Below are 23619 nucleotides of genomic sequence, written 5' to 3' on the forward strand. Positions count from 1 at the left end.
TCGCCCGGCGCCACAGGTTCGACCCAGAAAAGGGATTTTGACGAAGGAAAAATCTATTTCTGGGGAGAGACCTGTGGCGCCCGGCGAAACCCTTCCCCTTATTTTACACGATCCCACCCTTTCCTTTCCAAGCCATCATGGTCAATACAGAAGGATGTTGTTCAGATGGCGCTCGCGTCGTGGCGTGGGTGGTGCGGCGTTGGGGATGTGTCTAGGGCCTCTGTATCGGCCCATCCCTTTGGCGAAGGAATTAACTAAATGGAAGACAACCTGTGAATAGTGGATTTCACGCGCCTTTGCTTTATACACGACACCCAAAAGGTGCTCGCGCGAGGGTTGTAACCTCAGCATTCCATGCTTTTATCTTTCTCTGGTATAATTGGAAGGTTTTTATCAGAAAAGGTATACAAGAAGGACTTTTCGCCGGGCGCCACAGGTCTCTCCCCAGAAATAGATTTTTCCTTCGTCAAAATCCCTTTAGTAGATACGGTAAGCAATCTGTTTTGATTAATGCAAAATCAGATACTCAAGCTCACATGCTTTGTGGCATGAAGATTGCAGAAATTGATCCTATTAAGGATATTAAACCACATATGAGCTTCAGCTATGGTAAAGGAGTAGTTTTTGATAAAGATCTATATGAATTTTCAGAACCAGAAATTCTGGACATGTGCCCTGCTAATGTTTGGAAAGTAAGTAAGATCCCTCAAACAAGCATGGTAGTTTTAACATTTGAAACCCCTGTTATACCAGATCATATAATTATTGAGAATGAAAGAGTACGTGTTCGAGAATATAAACCTAGGCCTTTACAATGCTTTAATTGTTTCAAGTACGGTCACCCTTCCCGGTACTGCAATAATACGAAGATCTGTATTAACTGTTCTTTGTTAGAACATGGCCAATGCAACAGAGATACAACCTGTGCAAACTGTAAAGATCATCATAAATCAAATGATAAAAGATGTAGAGAATACAAGAAAGAAGAAGCTGCAATCTTGAAAGCAAATGCTGAACATATAAGTGTAGGTTATGCAAAGCATTTACTCAATCGGCAACTTAATTTTGCTCGCGCGGTTAAGATGCCAACAAAAGATTATAATCCACTACCCCTTACTACCACAGGGGGACCAGTGGCAGCACCTGGCCCGTCAGGTGCATCTCCCTTAGTGGTAGTAGCCCAGCCATCTGGGTCAAGTGCTCAGCCTATAAAAGCCAGAGCTCAAACCTCCAAAGAGGTCAATATGGTTCCCAACACACCAAAAGTATTGTCACCGATAGGAGCATCTCCCCTAGAGGTAGTAGCCCAGCCTTCTGGGTTAAGTGCTCGAACTGTTGAAGTTCTAGCACAATCCTCCAAGGAAGCCAATGTGGCTTCCACCACCTTAAATGTATTGTCTCAGGCAGAATCTCTACCTGATTTGATGGAGATTGGAAAACAAGATCTTCCAAAGAGGAAAAGGTCCCCATCATCCTCACCTTCATCTAAGTCAGGTAAGTGCCCTACTGCTCATGATCCTAAGGTTGACTCTTATAAAGATCCTAGAAAGAAAGAAAAGAAGAGTGGTGGCCTAGTAAAGCCTTCCATCTCCAGGCCTTACATGGCTTCATCTGAAAAGTCCCAAAAGACAAATGAGACAAAGAAAAATAATAACAAAAGATAATGTCTATCATCCAGTGGAATTGCAGAGGTCTAAGTACTTGCATTGAGCAAATAAAAACTTTAACCAGGGACTCGGACACGAAGGTAATTTGCCTACAGGAAACCAAGATCAGTGACAAACCATTTAATCCTGGACTCAATTATCATTTTTGTAGATCCCCTCCTTTGCAAGCTGCAAGAGCTCAAGGTGGTACAGGTTTTATTATTCACAAATCTGTAAAATTTGAAACGATCCCACTCAATACACCACTACAGGCATGTGCAGTTAGAACTCATATCGTAAAAAAAATTACTTTATGCTCGCTATATATTGAACCATCCTTAGAACCTTTCCTCTTAGATCATGCTGGTAATCCAAGAAGGCTTAGACTTTCTGACCTCCAAGACCTGATCAATCAGCTTCCTGCCCCTTTTATTTTAATGGGTGATTTTAATGCAAAGCATACTTTATGGGGTGGAAATGTGTGCGATAGATGGGGTAATCTTGTTGAAGAATTAATCGACAACAATGATGTAATACTAATGAATGATGGTTCTCCAACTAGGTATGATGTATTCCACAACTCTACATCAGCCATTGATTTGTCAATCTGTTCCTCATCCATTCGATTGGACTACCTTTGGTCAGTAAATGAGCACCTACATGGCAGTGACCATTGGCCAATAATGTTAAATTATGTCCATAATCTTCCTTCTCAGTGTCCACCAAAATGGAAGATAGATGAGGCAGACTGGGCAGCTTATGAAAACTGTTCACACACCGATAAAGAGTATGATGAATTTACATCTCCAGTGCATGCCTATCAACATCTTGAAAATATTATTGATGATAATGCTAGCAAGTTTATACCTAAAACATGCGGTTTACCTCATCGCTCTGTAGTTCCTTGGTGGAGTAAAGAATGTGCCAACGCAAGAAAAGTGACCCGAACTTGCTTCAGAAGATACTTGAGAACAAACTATTTAGCAGATAGAATAGCATATCTCAGAGCCTGTGCCAAACAAAAAAGAATTTTTAAAAAAAGCAAAGAGAGCATCTTGGAAGAAATATATATCTAATATTAATACCAAAACTCCTTCAAAGGAAATATGGGACAAGATTAGAAAACTTCAAGGTAAATTCGTCCCTAAGCCTCTACCAATATTAAGGGAAAATAATAGATATATATCTGACCCCAAAGATGTAGCAGAGGTTCTTGCTAAGCACTTTGCCCATGTATCAAGTGCGGAAAACTATTCCCCAGCATTTCAACAAATTAGAGCATCAACATCTGTTGTTCCTCCTGCTTCTTCAAATACTGAAGCTTTTAACCTGCCTTTTAGTATGGAGGAGATGCAAAATGCTATCTCTAGCTCTTCTTTAACTGCCCCAGGTGAGGATGGCATCCGGTATGAAATGATATCACATCTTCCAGTGGATACCAAGGAATTTTTATTAGAAACCTTTAATGGTCTATGGGCTTCCCATACATCTCCTGATTCCTGGCATACTTCATTTATAATTCCAGGCCACAAGTCTGGTAAAGACCCAGAACTGCCATCTAGTTATAGGCCCATATCCTTGACCAGTTGCATATGCAAACTATTTGAGAGAATGATCAACAACAGACTTGTGTGGTATCTAGAATCAAAAAATCTTTTATCTAACAGACAGTTTGGTTTTAGGAAGAACCGAAGTACTCTAGACCCTTTGCTGATGTTATCAAGGGAAATTTCAAATGCTTTTTCTAACCAAAACCAGGTGGTGGGTGTCTTTTTTGACCTCGAAAAGGCATATGACACCACCTGGAGGGGTGGTTTTTTAAAGCAATTGGCCTCGTGGGGTATAGGAGGACATATGTTCTCTTTTATTGAAGAATTTTTATCAAACCGCTCAATTAAAGTGAGAGTAGGGTCAGAACTATCTTCATCCTACATGCAAGAAGAAGGTGTCCCCCAAGGCAGCGTGTTGAGTGTGACCTTGTTTGCTGTTGCTATTAATAGTCTCATTAGTCATATACCTCCTGGCATACAAGGATCACTATTTGTCGATGACTTTGCAATTTATTGTAGTGGATCATCTGCACTACAAGCATGCCAAAATCTTCAAATTGCAATAAATGCTGCTTCCGCATGGGCAAATTCTCGTGGATTCATGTTTTCTCCTCAGAAGACCAAAGCCATTCGCTTTACTCGTACTCGTAAAAGGGAAGAGATCCCTACCCTTTTCTTAAATGATTGTATTTTGCCATATGAGGATAGTGTCAAGTTTCTTGGAGTCATTTTCGACAAGAAAATGACATTTGGTCCCCGTATAAATGACCTATCTATCAGGGTCAAGAAGTCACTGAACATTCTGAAAGTGGTATCGCATTTTGATTGGGGTGCTGATAGAACAACTTTGCTTAGAATTTATGCATCTTTGTGTCTGAGCAAGTTAGACTATGCATGCCAAATATATGGGTCAGCTACAAAGACTTTACTTGGAAAACTTGATATTGTTCACAATGCTGGGCTTCGCATCTGCACAGGTGCTTACAGAACATCTCCCATTGACAGTCTCTATGTTGATTCTGGCATACCTCCCCTTTCCATTCGCAGAGAGGAGTTGAGTTTGAGGTTTTTAGCTAGGTCCCTTGCTGTGAGAAACAATCCTAACTGTAAATATGTTAGGGCGCCTTTAGATTGGGCTCCTAACAGATCTAGAGTGCCTAAGCCTTTGGAAGTACAGCTGAAAAATGATGCTAGAGAAGTAGGCTTGTTAACAGCACAGATAGCAGAGGTAGGATATCCCAAGTCTCCTCCTTGGTGTAATCCACCTGTTAAAGTATGTTTTATGGCAGGAGGGAAAAATACCTTACCTAGTAGGGTAATGAAAAGTGAGTTTTTAAATCATGCTGCTCAACATCATGGGAAACATGTTTTTACAGATGGCTCCAAATCGGCTGCAGGAGTTGGAAGTGCAGCTGTGGTGGGGGATATTGTTATTAGAAGGAAACTCCCATCCTCTTGTTCAATTTTTACTGCTGAGCTGTACGCAATAATTCTCGCAGTCCAACATATTTTTAAAAATGGCAACCAAAATAGTTTGTATACAATTTTTACGGATTCCAATAGTGTTTTACTCTTATTAAAACAAATTATGCCAGGCCATCATCTAGTACAAGAGGTGCAGGACTGGTTAGTACTTCTGCAGTCTAGGAAGAGTATCAGTGTTCACTTCTGTTGGGTCCCTGCCCATGTTGGGGTGGATGGAAATGAACAAGTAGATAAGGCAGCAAAGGAAGCTTAAGGGCTAAGTAATCCATCCCCCTTGAGTATTCCTTACAAAGATCTTAAAAGTGAGATTAATCTTTACTGTAAAAATAAGTGGCAAGCTCGATGGTCTGAACTGACCACCAATACAAAATTGAAACAAATCCACCCATTGGTGGATAAATGGTTATCTTGTAATTCTACAAGTAGAAGGGATACCATTATTTCAACTAGGCTGCGTATTGGCCATACACATGCAACGCACAATTATTTAATGAAGAGTGGGGAAGGGAGACAGGCCCCTCTTTGTAATACCTGTCAAGTGACAATGGATGTTAAACATATTTTAGTTGATTGTCCTGTTTTTAATCTTCAGAGGAGGACACATTTACTCCAGGACAAACCTTTAAGAGATATACTGGGGGAAAACTGTAATACCCTGAACTTGAGAAAATTTATACAAAGTATTGGGTTATATTACGAGCTATAATTGATTTTATTGATTTATTTATTTATTTTACCCTTTTAATCCCTATTTATTTCACATCTAGGTTTTATTGTATGAATGTGCTACGATTTGTATTAAAGGTTAAAATGATACTAAATGGTGTGAGTGTACAGATATTATTGAATGATTTTCGTTATATAGCGCTGAATGGCCTTTGATGCCCCAGTGCTTGGCTTAATGCCTAAATCCTATATTCAATTCAATTCAATTCTTCCATGGAATAATGGAGTGGAAGAGACATGCAAGACTCCCCGTCGATCTCGAAATACCTCCTGTGTGGGACTAGAGGAGGTGGGAGGAGTTTGAACTCGGCAGAAGAACGTCCTGAGGAGGCCAGACCGGAGAGTTGAGCTTTGACCTTGTCTCTGGCGCTTTTCACCCCTTTAGACCAGGGCAAATCCGCACTAGTCTTGAGGGGCTTCTGGACACCAAAGACCTCGTCAAGCACGGTGTCTTTCCCCTCGCGAAGGGCTGTCTCCGGGTCCTTGATTTTGTTGAGCTCCCTCATCAATCCAAGGACCTGCCAGAACGCATGTTCTGCCTCGCTGTGCTCTCCTCTTGGTGGACTGGCAGCTAAGTCTCCCATCCCCAAGAGGTCTTCTTGGGAAGAAACGTGGAAAAGATCGTGACATGCATAGGCGCGCGAATGCATGCATGCGCGCGAGAACACGTGCACGCGTGGGTCAAAAGGCCATTAATTGTGCGTGCATGCGCGCAATTGCGTGCATGTGTGTGAGCACGCAGGCACGCTGGCGTGAGGGCTCGCGGGCGCGCAAGCCTTGTAAGACACGCATCATACTTTGAGTTGCACCCAAAATCTCCTCAACCTTATGGTTTTCGGGTGAAACGATTATTAAATAGTCTGGATATAATTAGAAATAAGGTACTTCCATTCAAGGTATCATCAACGCCTCCATGGAAGTTACCAGAGATATCTTTTTGTAAATATTTTATTGGAGATAAGAAGAATATGTCAGACCTAGAAGCCAGGTCTCTTTTTAATGAACATGTTAAAGAACATAGAGGATCAACTTTTATCTATACTGATGGCTCCAAATCTGATGCTGGCGTTGGATTTGGAGTACATAGTAATGGTTTTAATTGTAGAGGTGCACTTCCTCTGACCGCTTCCATATTTACTGCCGAACTGTATGGCATATTAACCGCTATTGAGAAAATAGCGTTGGAGAAGGAGGGTAATTTTACAATTTTTAGTGATGCAAGGAGTGTCCTTCAAGCTATGGAAGTTTTTAATTCTAATAACCCTCTAGTTTTAAAGATTTTAGAATGGCTTTTCATTATTGGAGGGAGAGGTATAACAGTTCAATTTTGTTGGGTTCCAGCACATGTAGGTGTGTCTGGGAATGAGAAGGCAGATTCACTGGCTAAGGAGGCTTCATCCGAGTTGCTGCCAAGAAGGTATCCCATTCCCTGTAATGATTTCTTACCTGACATCAAGAAATTGGTTAGCAATAAATGGCAACAGCAATGGGATAGTCAAGATGGCAATAAAATGCGAGAGATAACAAATGACATATCTCCTTGGAGGTATAATATGATGCCCCGAAAATGGGAGACGTCTCTTTGTCGTCTCCGTATTGGTCACACTCGGTTGACACATGAGTTTCTGCTGAAGGGCCAACACCAACCTTATTGTGACAACTGTTTAGTACCTCTAACAGTAAGGCATTTGTTGACCGAATGCCCCAATTATAACAACTTGCGGAATAGATATTTGTTTGAGGCTCGAGGTGAGGGTGGCAGGTTCATCCTTGCCATGATTCTTGGAAATGATGTGTCCTACCATGCAAGTGGCATTTTTAGATTTATTTCAGAAGCAGGTCTTCTGAAAAATATTTAACTTTTATGACATTCAACTTTTATGATTTTAATTGAATACTCTTTTATTTTTTATTTTATTTTATTTTTTTATTTTTGTATACATAAATTAAATGTTACCGGCGTCAATGACCTCAGATGTCAGGATGCCTGAAAACTTTAAATCAATCAATCAATCAATCGCGGGCGCGCAGGTGCGCGGGCGCGCAGGTGCGCGGGCGCGCGGGCGTTGGCTGGACAGGAACAGGAGATTTCTTGGAGCGTGGGCGCGTAGGAGCACGGACTCAAGAAAGAACGTGTGCGCGCATGTGTGAATGCGCGTAGGCACGCGGGAGCGCTGGTGCGCGGGCGTGCGGGTGCTCAGACTCTGACTAAGTCCAGAAGCGCAGGAGAACGTCGGCCAGGAGAGCGCGTTAGCGAGCGCCCCTTCTTAGGGTCTGCAGGAACCAAGGCATGCGGACGTGAAGGACGAGCTGCAGAAGATCGTGGGCGCGGTTGCGCCAAACTAAGAAGGCGCTCAGCAATAGAAGGGCGCGCAGGAGCAACTGGGCGCGCAGGAGCAACTGGGCGCGCAGGAGCAACTGGGCGCGCAGGGATCAATGGGCACTCCGGAGAGCGCGAGCGAGGCAAAGGAGAACCCTTGCGTTCATCAGGACCAGGCGAGCGTGGGCGCACAGGGCGTACATCAAGCACAAGCACAAATGAGTGCTTGCGCGCGGGCGAGTGCTTGAGCGCAGGAGAATGATGGTGCGCAGTGCGCGCATCAGGAAGGCGCTGCAACTTCTCTGGAGGATGAGAGCTGGCGAGCAGAGAGCGCTGGCGAGCAGGAGATCGCTGGCGCGTTGGAGAGTGCTGGCGAGCAGGAGATCGCTGGCGCGTTGGAGAGTGCTGGCGAGCAGGAGATCGCTGGCGCGTTGGAGAGAGCTGCAACTTCTCCGGAAGGTGAGAGCGCCCAGGTGAGCGCTGGCGAGCAGGAGAGCGCCCAGGTGAGCGCTGGTGCGCAGGAGAGCGCCCAGGTGAGCGCTGGCGAGCAGGAGATCGCTGGAGCGTTGGAGAGCGCTGTAACTTCTCTGGAAGATGAGAGCACCCAGGTGAGCGCTGGCGAGCAGGAGATCGCTGGCGCGTTGGAGAGCACTGGCGAGCAGGAGAGCTAGAGCTCCATTGCACGCAAGCGCGCAGGTGGGCGCGCATGGGAATCCTGCGTAGGCGCCCAAAGCACGTCAGCAGCCAGGAACGGCGAAGGGAGGTCTGGTAGGTGTAGGGGATCGCGAACGATCCACAGGAAGTTGCAGTGACGATCCTCTCCAGACAAGACGGGTCCTCCACAGGGGAAGAGACGAAGATCCAAAGAGGCGCCTCCTAACTCCCTTGTAGGGAGAAGGAAGACCTCTCTCGTGAAGAGGGCGAAGCGAAGGCGACCTCTGGGTAGGAAGACGGGTCAACCGTCCTCTGAAGAGGAGTCTTTGTGGTGAACTTCCCTCACGGGGAAGAAACACTTGCAGGAGAGACCGTAGGACTCCACTGCCCCCCGAAGGAGACCGAGCCTTCCACAACAATAGCAGCAGTAAGCCTCCGAAGAGGAGTCTCTGTGGTGAACTTCCCTCACGGGAAAGAAACACTCGCAGGAGAGACCGGAGGACTCAACTGCCCCCTGAAGGAGACTGAGCCTTCAGCAACAACAGCAACAAGAGGCCTCCGAAGAGGGATCTCTGAGGTGAGCTTCCCCCACGGGGAAGAAACACTCGCAGGCCAAAGAGGAGCCCAGAGGACTGACGGGTCAACAAGTGACCTGGGAGCCAACCTCCGAAGAGGCGCCCCTGCAGCTGCTCAGCCCCTTGAAAGTAGCCGCAAATGCAACCGCTCAGCCCCAAGAGCATAGTTGCACAAATCAATTATAAATTATTAAGGTAAGAGAAATTTCCCCCGAAAGAGAAACAACTCAAACCTGGGAAAGGAACCTCCCTCGGAAGGGAAGTGTCCCCACCCAAGGAGGCGAGCCTCCTGAGAGTTCTAAGATGAACTGAGGAGCTGTCGGTATCACAGGATGACTTCCAGGAGGAGAGACACGCCCCTGACGAAGATCCAAAGAGGAGGCGGCCACAGCCGACTCCACGAGTACCCACAAGACAGCTCTGCTTCGTAGACCCATAGGCAAACGAAAAGCAAATCCTTAACTGTGAAAAAATAAACAGTAATTAGTTAACATTCATTCCCCCGGGAAGACTCCGAAGAGGAACCCGACGGAAAAAAAACAAGAATTACAACGGGCAAGCGCCCTCCACCTCACCTATACTCATGGGAAGGGGGGGGGAGGGCACGGGCGAAAGCTGTAATAAAACAGAATTATAACAGTTACGCTATGCAATTCAAAGAAAGTTCACTAAAGTAAGAACGAACAACCCCGAAGGGAAAACGTTCTACAAACTGAAGTTAACAAAAAACAATTAGATTATAACAAGTAATAAAAAAATAATTGTAAAGCACAGCGTTGCAACTCCACCCTCATAGAGGAGTTATGTAATAATTATAGTAAATGTAGTAAAGGTGAACGAACTCCAGAGAGATCGCGAACCATGAACTACTACTAGAGGCCTGACTGCCGGCGGCCACACGGAGATATCGTACACACACAAGCGTGAACACTGAAAAGGAAACTTACTGATTTCCATACTCAGATATATACATAAACATAAAATATGCTACATATATATATATGAGTACAAGAAATGTAAGTAGTTAAGTAAAGACAAAACAAGAAAAATGGCTGGCCAAGCGAGGACAGGAACGGAGACATCCGATCACTGTCCGAGCCAAAAGTGAATTGAGCTATTCACAGTGTGTGAGGGGGGGAGGGGTGGCTAGCTACCCCTTCCCTACCCACAGTGTGTGAGGGGGGAGGGGTAGCTAGCTACCCCTTCCCTACCCCCCCCCCCCCCCGCTAACTAGCGAGGGGGTAGTTAACCCTCGTTAAAATTTAATGGCTCGTCATTTCAGCTCCGCCAAAATAATACCCCATGTAAATAGCGTGGTTTGTATTAGGTTACGGAACAATTTTCTTTTAGTGTCAGCAGCGGTTTCCACACTACAAGGTGCCAGACTTATCACTATTTACATTATACCTATAACCTAAAACTTTCTCTTCTATACAATTATGCTCAACTAGCCTTCCTTCAGCCTCCATGATTTTCCTTAATTCAAGTGAATTAGAATTCCATGACCTCAAGGTAAATCCTCCTTCTTGCATTCTTGATGCACAAAGACTATATAATTCCTGTAATTCATCAATATTATGACCTGTGATTATTAGATTATCTACATAAAAATTATTTTCTAAAATTTCTCTACACTTTTCCTCAGGATACATCTTAGCATGATGCTTCATAACATAATTAAGAATGAAAGGTGGAGATGTATAACCAAAAACTATAGTCTTATAGCTATAATATACTAATTTACTTCCTCTTTTCCAGAAAAAAACAAAACCTGTTTTTATCATATTCTTCTGAAAGCTTTATCATTAAAAACGCCTGTTTGATATCACTTAGCATAACATACTCATTTGTTCTAAAATAAAATAATAATTTCAAAATAGAACCCATTAAATCTATTCCTGAGTATGCAGCTTCATTTAGTGAAGGCAACTCTTTATTAGTCTTTAAGGAACAATTGAAAACAGGTCTTGTTTTAGTTGTTACTTGTTCATCTGTTCTTATTACGGGCCTATGAGGTATCCAAGTATAATTATCATAATCAGAAGGTGATACATTTATTTCTTCTATGATTCCATCTTTCAATTGATTATCAAAAACTTCCTCATATTTACTACTTAATAGTCCCTTCCTATTTAGATGTTCCATTGTTCTATCCAAAACCTTAAGGGCTATAAAATGATTAGAAGGCACTTGAGAAATTTTTTCAGGGTACCAAGGTAATTTAACATGATAATAACCCTCCTTCAAACTAATACCTTCTTGGAAATTTTCTATTTGTTGTTTATCAAATGAGACCAGCTCCTTATCATTAGTTTTAATACCCATAGATTCAAAACTGAATGTATTTTCCAGCCCATTATCTACTTCACTGTCAGACAAAATATGTTCCAATGGATTAAAATATGATTTAAGAAGATCCATAATTAAGTTAACCATAGTTTTGGTCTTGTTACTAACTTGCTTTGCCTTTGTCTGAGTTTCAGACAAGGACTTTCTTTGATAAGAATTAAGAAAGTTTAATGCATTTCCTACTGGGGCTACCCTTCCATTCAATATGAAACAAAAACCACCATCACATTTCTAAATGGACAAGGAGAAATACTGAATTATATCCATACCTATCAGCATATCTACTTCTATCAATTCATGATTTCTTTCTTCATAAAAGGTTTCATCAGCCAAACTTTTATTCTCTGATTTCAATCTATCTATTATCTGGTTCATACCTGGCACTTCATAGGAAATATTCATCTCTTCGTCTATTAATAAAGGCACAAATGCTAATCTATTTCCTATCTTTATACCAGTTGACATTTGTTTGAATTGTTTAGTTTCTTGACCTATATATGTATGCACTTCATGTTCCAATTCATATAAACTTTCATATTCTGAACACATATCTTTGGAAACATGTTTCACTATATAGGACCTCTGACTACCACAATCCACCAAACCCCTTACTTTACGGCATCTCTTTCCATTCTTCAACTTTAGGGTCATTGTTGGTAAAATATTACCGATATCCATATTTCTGGATGCATAGCACAAATTTACACTAACATTAGTCTTTGTAGTTTTTTCTTGATTAGGGCACAAAGGTGTTATATGCTCTCTTTTCTTGCAAATCAAACATTTAAACCTCATCATACCTTTTTTCCTATAACATTCAGATTCTTTATGACCAGAACCTGAACTCCTAGTACACTGAGATAATTCTATTATTCTGGCTAACTTAGACTCATAGGTTACTGTAAATAAGTTTCACACTTTCCTAAAGAGTGTCCATCAGAAAAGCATAATTTGCAATGACTTTTAACCTTTTTATTTGCAGCTACCAGTGTCAAAATTTTGTACTGTGGGAATTTTTTGCTCTATTTCATTTGCTTTCACTACTGATAGACTACTGCCATTTGGTTTTTTACTGTCTCTGTTCAACTTTTTATTCACAGATGTAGTTCTACTTGAAGTTTTCAAAGCTTCTTTATAGTTGGAAAATATCTCTGACAAGGTAGGATATTTTTTTGAGATTTTATTTATCAACTCCTTCACTACTACTTTAGGGAGCTTACTCATTATCAAATGACTCACAAGAATATTACCAGCAGAACCCTCTTCCAAGAAATCTATATTATAATGTTGCAATTCATATAAATAAGATCTAACCTCTGCTATAAAATATTTAACATTGGAAAACTCAAGATCATTATCATCACTAGGGACAGCTCTTAATATATTTTTTAGTGTTTCATCTATTATGAAATCCTCATCTAGGAATTCATCAGTCAGCAAATCTAATGCTACTGCGTAATTCTTATCAGTAATAGACAAATGTGATACTTGTTTTAGTGCATACCCCTTTAAGTAACCAACCAGATATGATAATTTAGCCGAAGCTGATAAGTGTTTTCTAGAACCAATTACATTATTAAACTGATTCAAGAAATTATGAAAAGCTAATTTATCCTTCTCTTTGCCATTAAAAGTGCCACAAGTTAAAGTAGGAGGTTTACCATCACTCATACAATCACTGAAATCATTTACAGAAATGCCAACACTTTCATCTCTCTTTTTTTTTTTTTTTTTTAACCAAATAATCTTCATAAGCATCTAATTCTATTGAAGCATTAATTTTGTATTGAGCTTGATCATCTAGTTCATTATTAAAACACTGTTCATCTCTGATTCCTAATTCAGTTGTTTCCATTAGCAAATTAATTAATTCATTGCAGTCACTTACTTTACCTAATTCCAATTCCACTTCACTGACCTGCTTTTTACACAAAGATGAATGCAATGTTCCAGTATCATGCAATTCCTGCAACTTTTTACAATATATAGTGATTTTTCGTTTATGAGTGGCTCTTTTACTCCTCAAAACTTCGTTTTTCTTTAACCTCATCCAATGGCAACTTATTTGGGTTTTCCCCTAAATAATCCAATAATTCACTGCTACTAGCCATAATGCAAAGCGAAAAAAATGGAGATTGAAATTATATAGAATTAATTTTAAAATTACAGTTGAACAATGAGGTCCACTCAACCCAGCCCTTTATAATTATTTTATCAGGTTTCTCATCCCTAATTAACTCAAAACAATTCAGGATGATCCAAAAAATACTGAATCATTTCCAGGGTAGGCTAGGAAACGCAAGTCAAAATTTACTTGATCCTCATTTTCCATTTCAAGGGATGAATTATTTAACAGAGGCAACAGACTTCAAATCCCTAGCATAAGAATACACAATGAATAAAACTTTCATATTAAATCAGGCCAGGATAAGAAAATTAAATAAAAGAACGACCAAATCACTAATGCAATTTAACATGGGACTGACCAAACGTTCCAACATCAAATGGGCGATCGAAACGGAAGTTAGGCTAGTGACAAAAGCTCCAAGTTACCGATAAATTAAACATTATATTACTTATCTATATATACTATTATTAACGCAAACATTTACGATAAATATCTAATCTCCGAAATAAAAAAGGAGCAATTTGGAATTATAAGAGAAAATTTACACGTAATTAACAAAAGGAACCTATTTAAGAACCAAACTTCAAAAACCAACCTGTATGAGCTAAGGTTTCAAAGACACATAGTTTCTATTCACTATTACATATTAATAAAAATAGAAAATATACTTAGCGACTTTGCACTTTCCAAATTGGTTTGCTCCTTGGAATTGATGAAATTGGTTCCTTCTTGTACTTTAAATCACTTAATTTTCAGAGAGAGCACTGTTTGTCTGGCGGAGGTTTTAGTACTACTAACTCTGAAGGAAAAATACTCTCCCCATTTTAACTTTTCCGCACTACTGCACACTATTGAACTAGTTTTTCGGAAGAGCTAAACGGTAACAATCGATTATTTACGACCGTACAACTCTACTAGTACTTTAATTCGCGGCATCTCTCAAATGTTTATACAGTACTAATTATTTATACTTTTATTTATAATATTCTATCTATTTATTTATTAATTATTTATTTAATTTAAAAAGAACGAAATATACTTCACAATACTTAATTAATTTGATTAGTATTTCGCCTCTTATTATTTACTAAAGTTCGACACATTTCCATGCCAACCCTGAAATTTCCTATATTTTACAACACCTGCTCGTCACCATGCGCCTACGCGCCAGCGATCTCCTACTTGTCAGCGCGCATCTGCGCGTCCTGTTCCTGTCACGCGCCAGGCGCGCCCACGATCTCCAGCTCGCCAGCGATCTTCTCCTGCGCGCCCACGATCCCCGGATCTGGGCGCAGGCAAGAAGACTCTTCCTTCTCCTTCTCGCCCGCGATCACCTGAGCCCCCTCAGAACTCGCCCACGCGTCAGCCCTCGCCTTTGCGCATTTCCAGAGTTGGACGAGACACTGCATGCCCGAGCGCTCAGGAAAAGTCTCCTGCACGCGCCCACGAGCAGCCTCCGGTAGGCGCTTCTACACCTGCTGGCCCTGCGCCCCAGCCACCTGCTCCAGACCGCGCGCCAGCGATCTCCTGCGCGCCCGCGCGATCTATCGCCTGCGCGCAAGCACTCTTCAGCGCGCCCGCGCACACAGGATCCTGCTCGCCGAAGGTTACCTACGCGCCCACGCGCTATCTCTCCTGAGCGCGATCGCTCACCTTCTCGCCCTACGCACCATCGCTCGCCTGTGCGCCACCGTTCGCCAACGCGCCGCCACTCGCCTGCGTGCCATCATTTGCCCGGCCGCCAACGCTCGCCCTTACGGCCGCGCGCTCCCACGCGCCCCCTCGCCTGCACTTTCATCTCCGCGCGCCCGCGCGATCGCGCGCAAACTTGTGATTTGTTCATCGCGCAAGCACCAGCGCGACCCCAAGTGCGATTCCCGATGGGTTTCGCAGTGCGAGCAGCCGAGCGAGTCTTCAGGAGCGCGTACAACCAGGTCATCATCTTCACGATCCCCCCCCCCCCCCCCCCCCCCCCGCAAGCGCAGAACAGCGCGCTCGCAGGAGGAGGGGAAGTCTTCAGAGAGGTCTAGGCACCAATCTTCTTCTTCCTTTCAGGCAGGCCCTATGGTGTCTACTCCAAAGGAACGCCCGATCCCCTTCCCTCCAGTGGGAGTCTCTGACACTGCGTCTGTCAGTCGTCAGCCTTGGTTTGGGTCCCTTATCAGAGCTGTCGTCCAGGCTGTTAAGCCTGCCTTCGCTGATTTGGGTCTCAAACCAACGACCCCACTGAAGAGGAAGAGAGGAGTAGAGTTCGTGGTGACTTCTCCTAGGGTCAAACTGGCTCCTAAGAAGTCTGTAAGGAAGGCTCCTTCCCCCCCTCAGACATTCTCTACTTCTCCTGTGGACGAAGCTTCTCCGTCCTCAGGAGAATCTACCGAGGTGAGACCTTCTCCCACCACACCAATGGGAGAGACCCCACCACAAGTAGGAGAATCGTCACATGCTGGGGCAGAGAAGAGCCCTCAGACTTCTTTGCTTGAGTCCTGCATCCCTCCTAGAAGGGAACCGAAGGACTCGAAGACCGTCCCGAAGTCTTCTTCAAGGATTCGACCAGAGCTAGCGAGACCCCAGGAGAATGTCCACGTGTCCCCTCAAGTAGATCAGTTGGGGACAGGAGAATTTGCTGCCAATTCACCAGGAGGAGAGCAGCATGATTCAGAGCATGCGTTCTGGCAAGTCCTGACTTTGATGAGGCATCTCAACAAGTTCAAGGACCCCGAGACCGCCCCTCGTGAAGGCAAGGATACGGTCCTGGACAAAGTCTATGGCACTCAAAAACCCTTCAAGCCCAGTGCGGCTCTGCCTTGGTCCCAATGGGTGAAGAGTGCCAGAGATAAGGTTAAGGGCCAGCTTTCGGAACTCGCCTCCTCCAGCTGTTCCTCTGCTGGTAATAAGCTCCTCCCACCTCCTCGTGTCCAACAGAGGAGGTACTTTGAGATCATGGAGGAGCCTTGTTTAGCTCTCCCGCTCCACCACTCCGTGGAAGAGCTTACCAGGGGAGTCTCTCTTGAGAGACTCCAACCGGCAGGTGACATTCTCGGCAACGGAGATCCTGAGTCAGGAGAAGGTCGCAAAGTGTGCCATGCAGGCCACTTCGTGGCTGGATGTCTGGCTAGGGTCTCTTGGCATCCTGCTGCGTTCCGAGGATCTGTCCAAGGAAAGCACCAGGAAGGCCCTGGAGACCTTCCTCCTCTCGGGCACACGTACCATCGAGTTTCTGGCCCACCAAGTTTCGAACCTGTGGGCAAACTCGATCTTGAAACGACGAGATGCGGTGACCGAGAGGTTCCACCCGAAGGTCCCAGCCGTGGATGTTTGCAAGCTGAGACACTCTTCCATCCTAGGAAAGTGCCTGTTTGAGCCCAAGGATGTGGAACAGGCAGCTGAGAGGTGGAAGAAATCGAACCACGATTCTCTCCTCCAAAGGGCTCTTACATCTAAGCCCTACAAACCTCCAGCACCCCAACAACCTCGCCAGTCCAAGTTGACGAAACCGGCACCGGCAGCAAAGACGAAGGTGTCCAAAAAACAGCCCTTTCCTGTCAAAGACAAGAAGGGCGGAAAGTCCTCCAGGGGAGGCAAGAATCCTAGAGGGAGCGGCCAAGGCCCCAAGCGCTAGGATTGGCAATCCCCCTGCATGTCTACCAGTGGGGCGATGCCTACAAAGTTGCGCATTCAGGTGGCAGCAACTCGGGGCCGATTCCTGGACGATCTCCGTGATCAGTCAGGGATACCGCGTCCCGTTCATAACATCTCTTCCTCCCCTGACAGCGAATCCAGTGTTGTTGAGTTCCTATGCCATAGGATCGGTAAAGGGGCTAGCCCTTCGGGCAGAAGTCGAGACCATGCTCAAGAAGGATGCCCTCCAGGAGGTCGTGGACGGCTCCCCAGGCTTCTTTAGTCGACTCTTTCTTGTAAAGAAGACGTCTGGAGGCTGGAGACCCGTCATCGACCTCTCAGCCCTGAACAAGTTTGTCAAACAAACTCCGTTCAGCATGGAGACAGCAGACACGGTCAGACTTGCAGTGAGACCGCAAGACTTCATGTGTACTGTATAGTGGATCTGAAGGACGCGTACTTCCAGATCCCAATCCATCCGTCTTCCAGGAAGTACTTGAGATTCAGCCTAGACAACAAGATCTACCAGTTCAAGGTGCTGTGTTTCGATCTCTCCACAGCACCCCAGGTATTCACCAGAGTGTTCACCTTGATATCTTCGTGGGCACACAGGATCGGCATCCGTCTCCTCCGTTATCTGGACGACTGGCTGATCCTGGCAGACTCGGAGTCGACCCTTCTTCGACACCGAGACAAGCTTCTGGGACTTTGCCAAGATCTAGGGATCATAGTAAATCTCGAGAAGTCTTCTCTGCTTCCATCTCAACGACTGGTATATCTAGGCATGATATTGGACACCAATCTCCACAAAGCTTTTCCATCAGACGACAGGATAGCAAGGCTGAGGAGGGTCGCAGATCCTTTCCTCAGTCGAGAAGAGCTTCCAGCCCAATCGTGGTTACGTCTCCTAGGTCACCTTTCCTCCTTAGCCCGTCTGGTTCCAAACGGCCGCCTCAGGATGAGATCCCTGCAATGGCGGCTCAAGTCCCGGTGATATCAAGGCCACGATTCCCCTGACATTCTGGTCCCTATGGGTCCTGCGGAACGGACGGACCTTCAGTGGTGGGTAACGGACGGAAACCTTCGAAAGGGAGTGGATCTTCTCGTCCTCCCCCCGGATTTGATGCTGTTCTCGGACGCTTCAAAAGAAGGGTGGGGTGCCCACATTCTGAACCACAGGATCTCAGGCCTATGGTCAGAATCAGAAAAGTGCCTCCACATAAATCTGCTAGAAATGAAGGCCGTATATTTGGCACTTCAACAGTTCCAACGGCCCCTGGCAGGTCACTCCATGGTGGTGATGAGTGATAACACCACGGTGGTGGCTTATATCAACAAGCAGGGAGGTACCTTTTCACAACAGCTATCCCATCTTGCAGTAGAGGTACTGAGATGGACCGAAGTCCCTCGCTTCATTCCGGGCAAGAGGAATGTGCTCGCCGACAGTCTGAGCAGAGCCTCGCAGATAGTGAGTACCGAGTGGTCTTTGGATCGTCTAGTAGCCAACAAAGTCCTGACTTTGTGGGGTTCCCCGATGGTGGACCTGTTCGCGACAGCCTTGAACTTCAAGCTTCCGCTGTACTGTTCCCCAGTCCCGGACCCCAAGGCACTCTGGCAAGATACCTTCTAACAACGGTGGGACATCGACGTTTACGCCTTCCCACCGTTATGTCTGATGAGAAGGGTGCTCAACAAGACCAGACTATCGGTCAACCTGTCAATGACCCTAATAGCTCCGCTATGGCATCATGCAGAATGGTTCCCGGACCTTCTGCAGCTCCTGACGGAACTCCCGAGAGAGCTTCCTCCACGACACGAGCTACTCAGGCAACCACACTGCAACATCTTCCACAAAGCCGTAGCATCGCTTCGGCTTCACGCCTGGAGACTATCCAGCATCTCCTCACAGAGAGAGGCTTTTCGCAACAAGTTGCGGAGAGGATGTCTCGACACCTGCGAAAGTCATCTGCAGGGGTCTACCAGGCGAAGTGGAGAGTCTTCTGTGGTTGGTGTCGTGGAAGGGGTATCTCTCCCCTCAATGCCACTATTTCAGCAATAGCGGAGTTTCTTGTGTATTTGCGGGAAGAAATGCGCCTTTCGGTCTCAGCGGTGAAAGGCTATCGCCTCTTCGGAGAGGATGTCTTGACACCTGCGAAAGTCATCTGCAGGGGTCTACCAGGCGAAGTGGAGAGTCTTCTGTGGTTGGTGTCGTGGAAGGGGTATCTCTCCCCTCAATGCCACTATTTCAGCAATAGCGGAGTTTCTTGTGTATTTGCGGGAAGAAATGCGCCTTTCGGTCTCAGCGGTGAAAGGCTATCGCTCAGCCTCTTCGGAGAGGATGTCTTGACACCTGCGAAAGTCATCTGCAGGGGTCTACCAGGCGAAGTGGAGAGTCTTCTGTGGTTGGTGTCGTGGAAGGGATATCTCTCCCCTCGATGCCACTATTTCAGCAATAGCGGAGTTTCTTGTGTATTTGCGGGAAGAAATGCGCCTTTCGGTCTCGGCGGTGAAAGGCTATCGCTCAGCCTCTTCGCTGGAACTTTCTCTACTCATTTGAAGCTATGAGCTTACCTGCCCTCAGTCGGAAGTGAGACCACCTCCATGGAACGTGGTTCGTGTCCTCAGGTCTCTTAAGAGACCTCCGTTCGAACCATTACGCCAGGCTTCTGATCATCACCTGACTTGGAAGACGGTATTCCTGCTCGCTCTGGCCTCGGCCAAGCGAGTCAGTGAGTGAACTTCATGGTGTCTCGTACGACGTCGCCCATTCAAGGGGATGGGGGGAGGTAACGTTCGGGTTCATCCCTTAGTTTGTTGCTAAGACTCAGAATCCTGGAGTTCCGGACCCACGGTTCGACTCCTTCAGGATTTCGAGTCTCCGTTCTGTAACAGATGACCCAGACCATCTCCTACTGTGCCCAGTAAGGAGTCTGAGGCTCTATCTTAAGAGAACAGCTGCAGTTCGTCCTCGAGTGCAAGCCCTGTTTGTGAGCACAGGAAGGACGAAGAGGAGAGTCACTAAGAACACCATCTCAGCTTGGATTCGCAGGGTCATCCACCATTCCCTGAATCCAGACCCTCCTCCGTCACGTCGCCCGAGAGCACACGATGTCAGAGGCCTCGCTACGTCCCTGGCATTCAAGAGAAACTTCTCAGTGACGCAGGGTCCACAAGCTGGGGTCTGGAAGCGTCAAACGACCTTCACAGCCCACTACCTGCAGGACGTGACCCACAGGAGGCTCGATACGTTCTCTATTGGCCCTGTGGTGGCTGCACAACAGCTGATCTAACCTCAGGCTCCTTAATGGACAAGTAGCAGAAGGTTGAGGGCATTGTTACCCAGTTTTAGTCTGCATGAATGAAAAAGTATGTGTGGCCCTTACTCTTTTCTTCATCCTCCCCTCTCTTGGGGAAAGCAGCATCCTGGGTTCTCTGCACAGCTGACCTCAAACCACTGCAGGTAAACCATGCTTCCTTGTGTTCCTAGTATTAAATAATACTGTCGCGTCCCCCATACCCTGACGAGGTGGTATTGGGAACGTTCTAGCCTAGATTTCCATCTAAAGGACTTCAGGTCAACTTCCTAGGACGAGTCACACTTCTTTCCTTCACACACTAGCTTATGTAGGCTGCACGTTCCTTGCGGAGCAAGGAACTTGCGAGGTCCAGGGACTCCTCATCTCGAGTGCTACACACTCGGATCCTGAGTCCCCGGGCAAAGCCAAAGCCAGTAAGGCTGGGACTTACCACCCTTCTTAAGGGTTAAGTCACCCCATGTAAATAGCGTGGTTTGTATTTCGGTTACGGAACAAATGACAAATTCGGAGATAATTTGTATTTTTTCTAACCATACAAACCTTAGCTATTTACACATACTTGCCCGCCAGCCCTGTCCCCCGTGAAGTCCTACCTCTAAGCGAAGTGAATCAGTTCACCGGTGTGTGAGGGGCGAGGGGTAGCTAATTACCCCTCCCCTACCTCCTCGCTAACTAGCGAGGGGGTAGTTAACCCTCGTTAAAAATCTAATGGCTCGTCATTCAGCTACGCCGAAAGTAATACCCCATGTAAATAGCTAAGGTTTGTATGGTTAGGAAAAATACAAATTATCTCCGAATTTGTCATACTTCTAGCTATAAAGGTTTGTATACATATAGGAACAAAGTTACTACCTTTGCTCGATATAATTATGCAGAATAAAAAGGAATGAAAGGAATGCTCACACATAACTTTATTAAAATGATTAGGGTGAAATAAGACGAACAAAACAATTAATCATTTATTGTCAAACAATAGATAAAAATTTTAAACATAAAACTTACCCGCTGGTTATATAAGAATGGTTAAAGTCCCTGACGCTCCGGCAGAACTATTCAAAACTCGCGGCTAACGCAGGTATGCCAGGTGTACACTAGCACCCTGGTGGACTACAGGTAGAACTACTCCAACTTATTCAGATTTTCTCTGCCGGCCATACTGGCTAGAACGTTGAAAATTCACTCGCTATTTACATTCAATTGGACGGTTTATTTGGTGATGTACTTTGTCTTTTTGTTTTTGGCTTTCGCTTTAGTGATTTCCTTATCAAATATTCTTGAAATCTTTATTATTTTGGGGTTATTTAGTTATTTTGACCTTTGTTATTGTTTAATTTTCTCTCGTTACTTTTCAATATGGCCGACCCCTCCCCTGTATATAGGAAGTGTAGTAAGGGTTGTCAGACTCGCCTTCCTAAAGGTTCTGTTGATCCGCACACAATTTGTGTTAAATGTAGGGGAAAATCGTGTGCTTATGGCGATCGGTGTGAAAAATGTTCTTCGTTAACAGAAAATCAGTGGGTAGCTTATGAGCGTTGTACTGTACTCAGAAATTAGAGAAAGATAGGATTAGACGTAGTTCTTCCCGTTCTGTGGATTTATCTAAGTCTGATGTCATTAATCCTATTTCTTCCCCCGTAGTGGTAGATCAAGAGCCTAAAGAACCTACGATGAGGGAGATGTTGTCCGCAATTCAAGCTCTCGGTGTGAGGGTTGAATCTTTAACGGCGGACAAAAAACAAATTATGTCAGAAATTAATTTACTTAAAAGTGGTCTCACTAGTGATCAATCAAGTGTTAAAAGTTCGACGAATGTGTTAAGTGTTGTGGAGGGCGCACCTGCGTGATCCTGTCGTTCGCCTAGCTTAAGACCTCTGTCAAGCTCCCGGAAGGGGAGAAGTTATGTCGAAGGGCGAAAGGGAACGAGAGGCTTCATCAATCGCGTAGACGTTCCCTCGAGTGATCCTGGTAACGTAGCTCAGGTCACTCACACTCACCATAGGAAAAGTGAGGTTAGTGCTTTGTCCCCTTCTTCAGATGAAGGGTCACGTGACGATAAGTGGTGTAAAGCTTCTAGACCGATTAAGAGGAAAGTTCAGTCAGTGGAACAGCGGCACGTTTCCTCCCTGCAACAGCCGGGCTGTAGTCATTGGGAGACACCTGAATGTTTTCGGTCCCTGGACGAGTGTTCGCCTGCGAAGCGCTCGAATGTGGATTCCGATGGAGATAGAGTAATTGATTCGGATGCGGAGTTAATATCTGGTTCAGGTGTGACGATTCATGCTCTGCCTCTCCCTTCGGACTGGGACTCTTCTCCCGAAAGGGGTGAACGATTGGAGAGCAATGAAGAGGGCGAATTCGCTATAGAAAAGACTGCACAATTGTCTCCTCAAGGCGATCCCAAGTGGGCTATGTTGTTGGACATGAAACAACAGCTCTTGTCGATGATGCAGTCTTATCGACCAGCTGTTGGCAGTGCGACTGGGCGTCAGTCTTTGGTGGTAGACCCGTTGTCGCACAGGCGGCCTGTTGTCTCTGGGACTGACGTGATATCGCACAGGCGATCTCCCAGTTTCACTGCTCAGCGGCAGGATGAGGTAGATTTGTCTCGGGAGAGCTCTGTTTCACAACAACTATTAAAAGAGCATACAGCCGATCGTCAGTCCAAGCATGATTTCGTTCGCCAAATGGCGGAGCGAACCGCGAAGCGGCAGGATGGGAGCAGGCGCGAGGCGCAGGCGAAGCCTGAGCAGCAGCGCGACGAGGCTCAGAAGTTAATTAATGAAGGATCGGAGCGTCAGAGGCAGCACCAGGCAGGCGCCAAGCATCACCGTGACGACCCACGCCAGTCGAGTCATGAATGGGCAGAGCGTGAGCGCGAGCATCGCGTGATCGTGGCGCGCCAGGACGCCGCGGAGCGGCAGCGCGAGCATCGCATGAGCGCTGTGCGCCAGGACGCCGTGGAGCGTGAGAGCGGCACGCCAGGACGCGGCGGAGCGGCAGCGCCAGCTGGATTCATCCTATTGTAAAATCAATCGTGACAGCAAACGCATGGCGGATGGCTGTCAATTGGATGTGGATATGGAACAACGCAAGCGCACCCATGTCACCACTGATGCACCTGCACAGGAAGGTCAACGTTTGGATCAAAGCACAGCACCAATCTCTGATTTTATAGAAGATCCAGATGAGGTTCTCTCGCGCGAGGAACAATTGGAGGATATCTCGGAGGGAGAAGAGGAGAGATGACCTCA

The 23619-nt window shown here is 45.5% G+C and overlaps 2 protein-coding genes across 2 annotated transcripts; one reads left to right on the forward strand and one right to left on the reverse strand.

Moving 5' to 3' along the window:
• Positions 1-10696: 10696 nt before the first annotated feature.
• LOC137650749 (uncharacterized) lies at positions 10697-11377 on the reverse strand. The gene has a single exon (XM_068383931.1). It carries the CDS (start codon positions 11375-11377, stop codon positions 10697-10699), a length of 681 nt encoding a protein of 226 aa, XP_068240032.1.
• A 4459-nt stretch (positions 11378-15836) lies between these two features.
• LOC137650825 (uncharacterized) lies at positions 15837-23394 on the forward strand. Its single transcript, XM_068384006.1, has 2 exons — positions 15837-16105; positions 22368-23394. Exons 1-2 carry the CDS (start codon positions 15837-15839, stop codon positions 23392-23394), a joined length of 1296 nt encoding a protein of 431 aa, XP_068240107.1.
• The last annotated feature ends 225 nt before the right edge of the window (positions 23395-23619 follow it).

Source organism: Palaemon carinicauda, chromosome 1, assembly GCF_036898095.1.
Source record: "Palaemon carinicauda isolate YSFRI2023 chromosome 1, ASM3689809v2, whole genome shotgun sequence".
Lineage (NCBI taxonomy): Eukaryota > Metazoa > Arthropoda > Malacostraca > Decapoda > Palaemonidae > Palaemon > Palaemon carinicauda.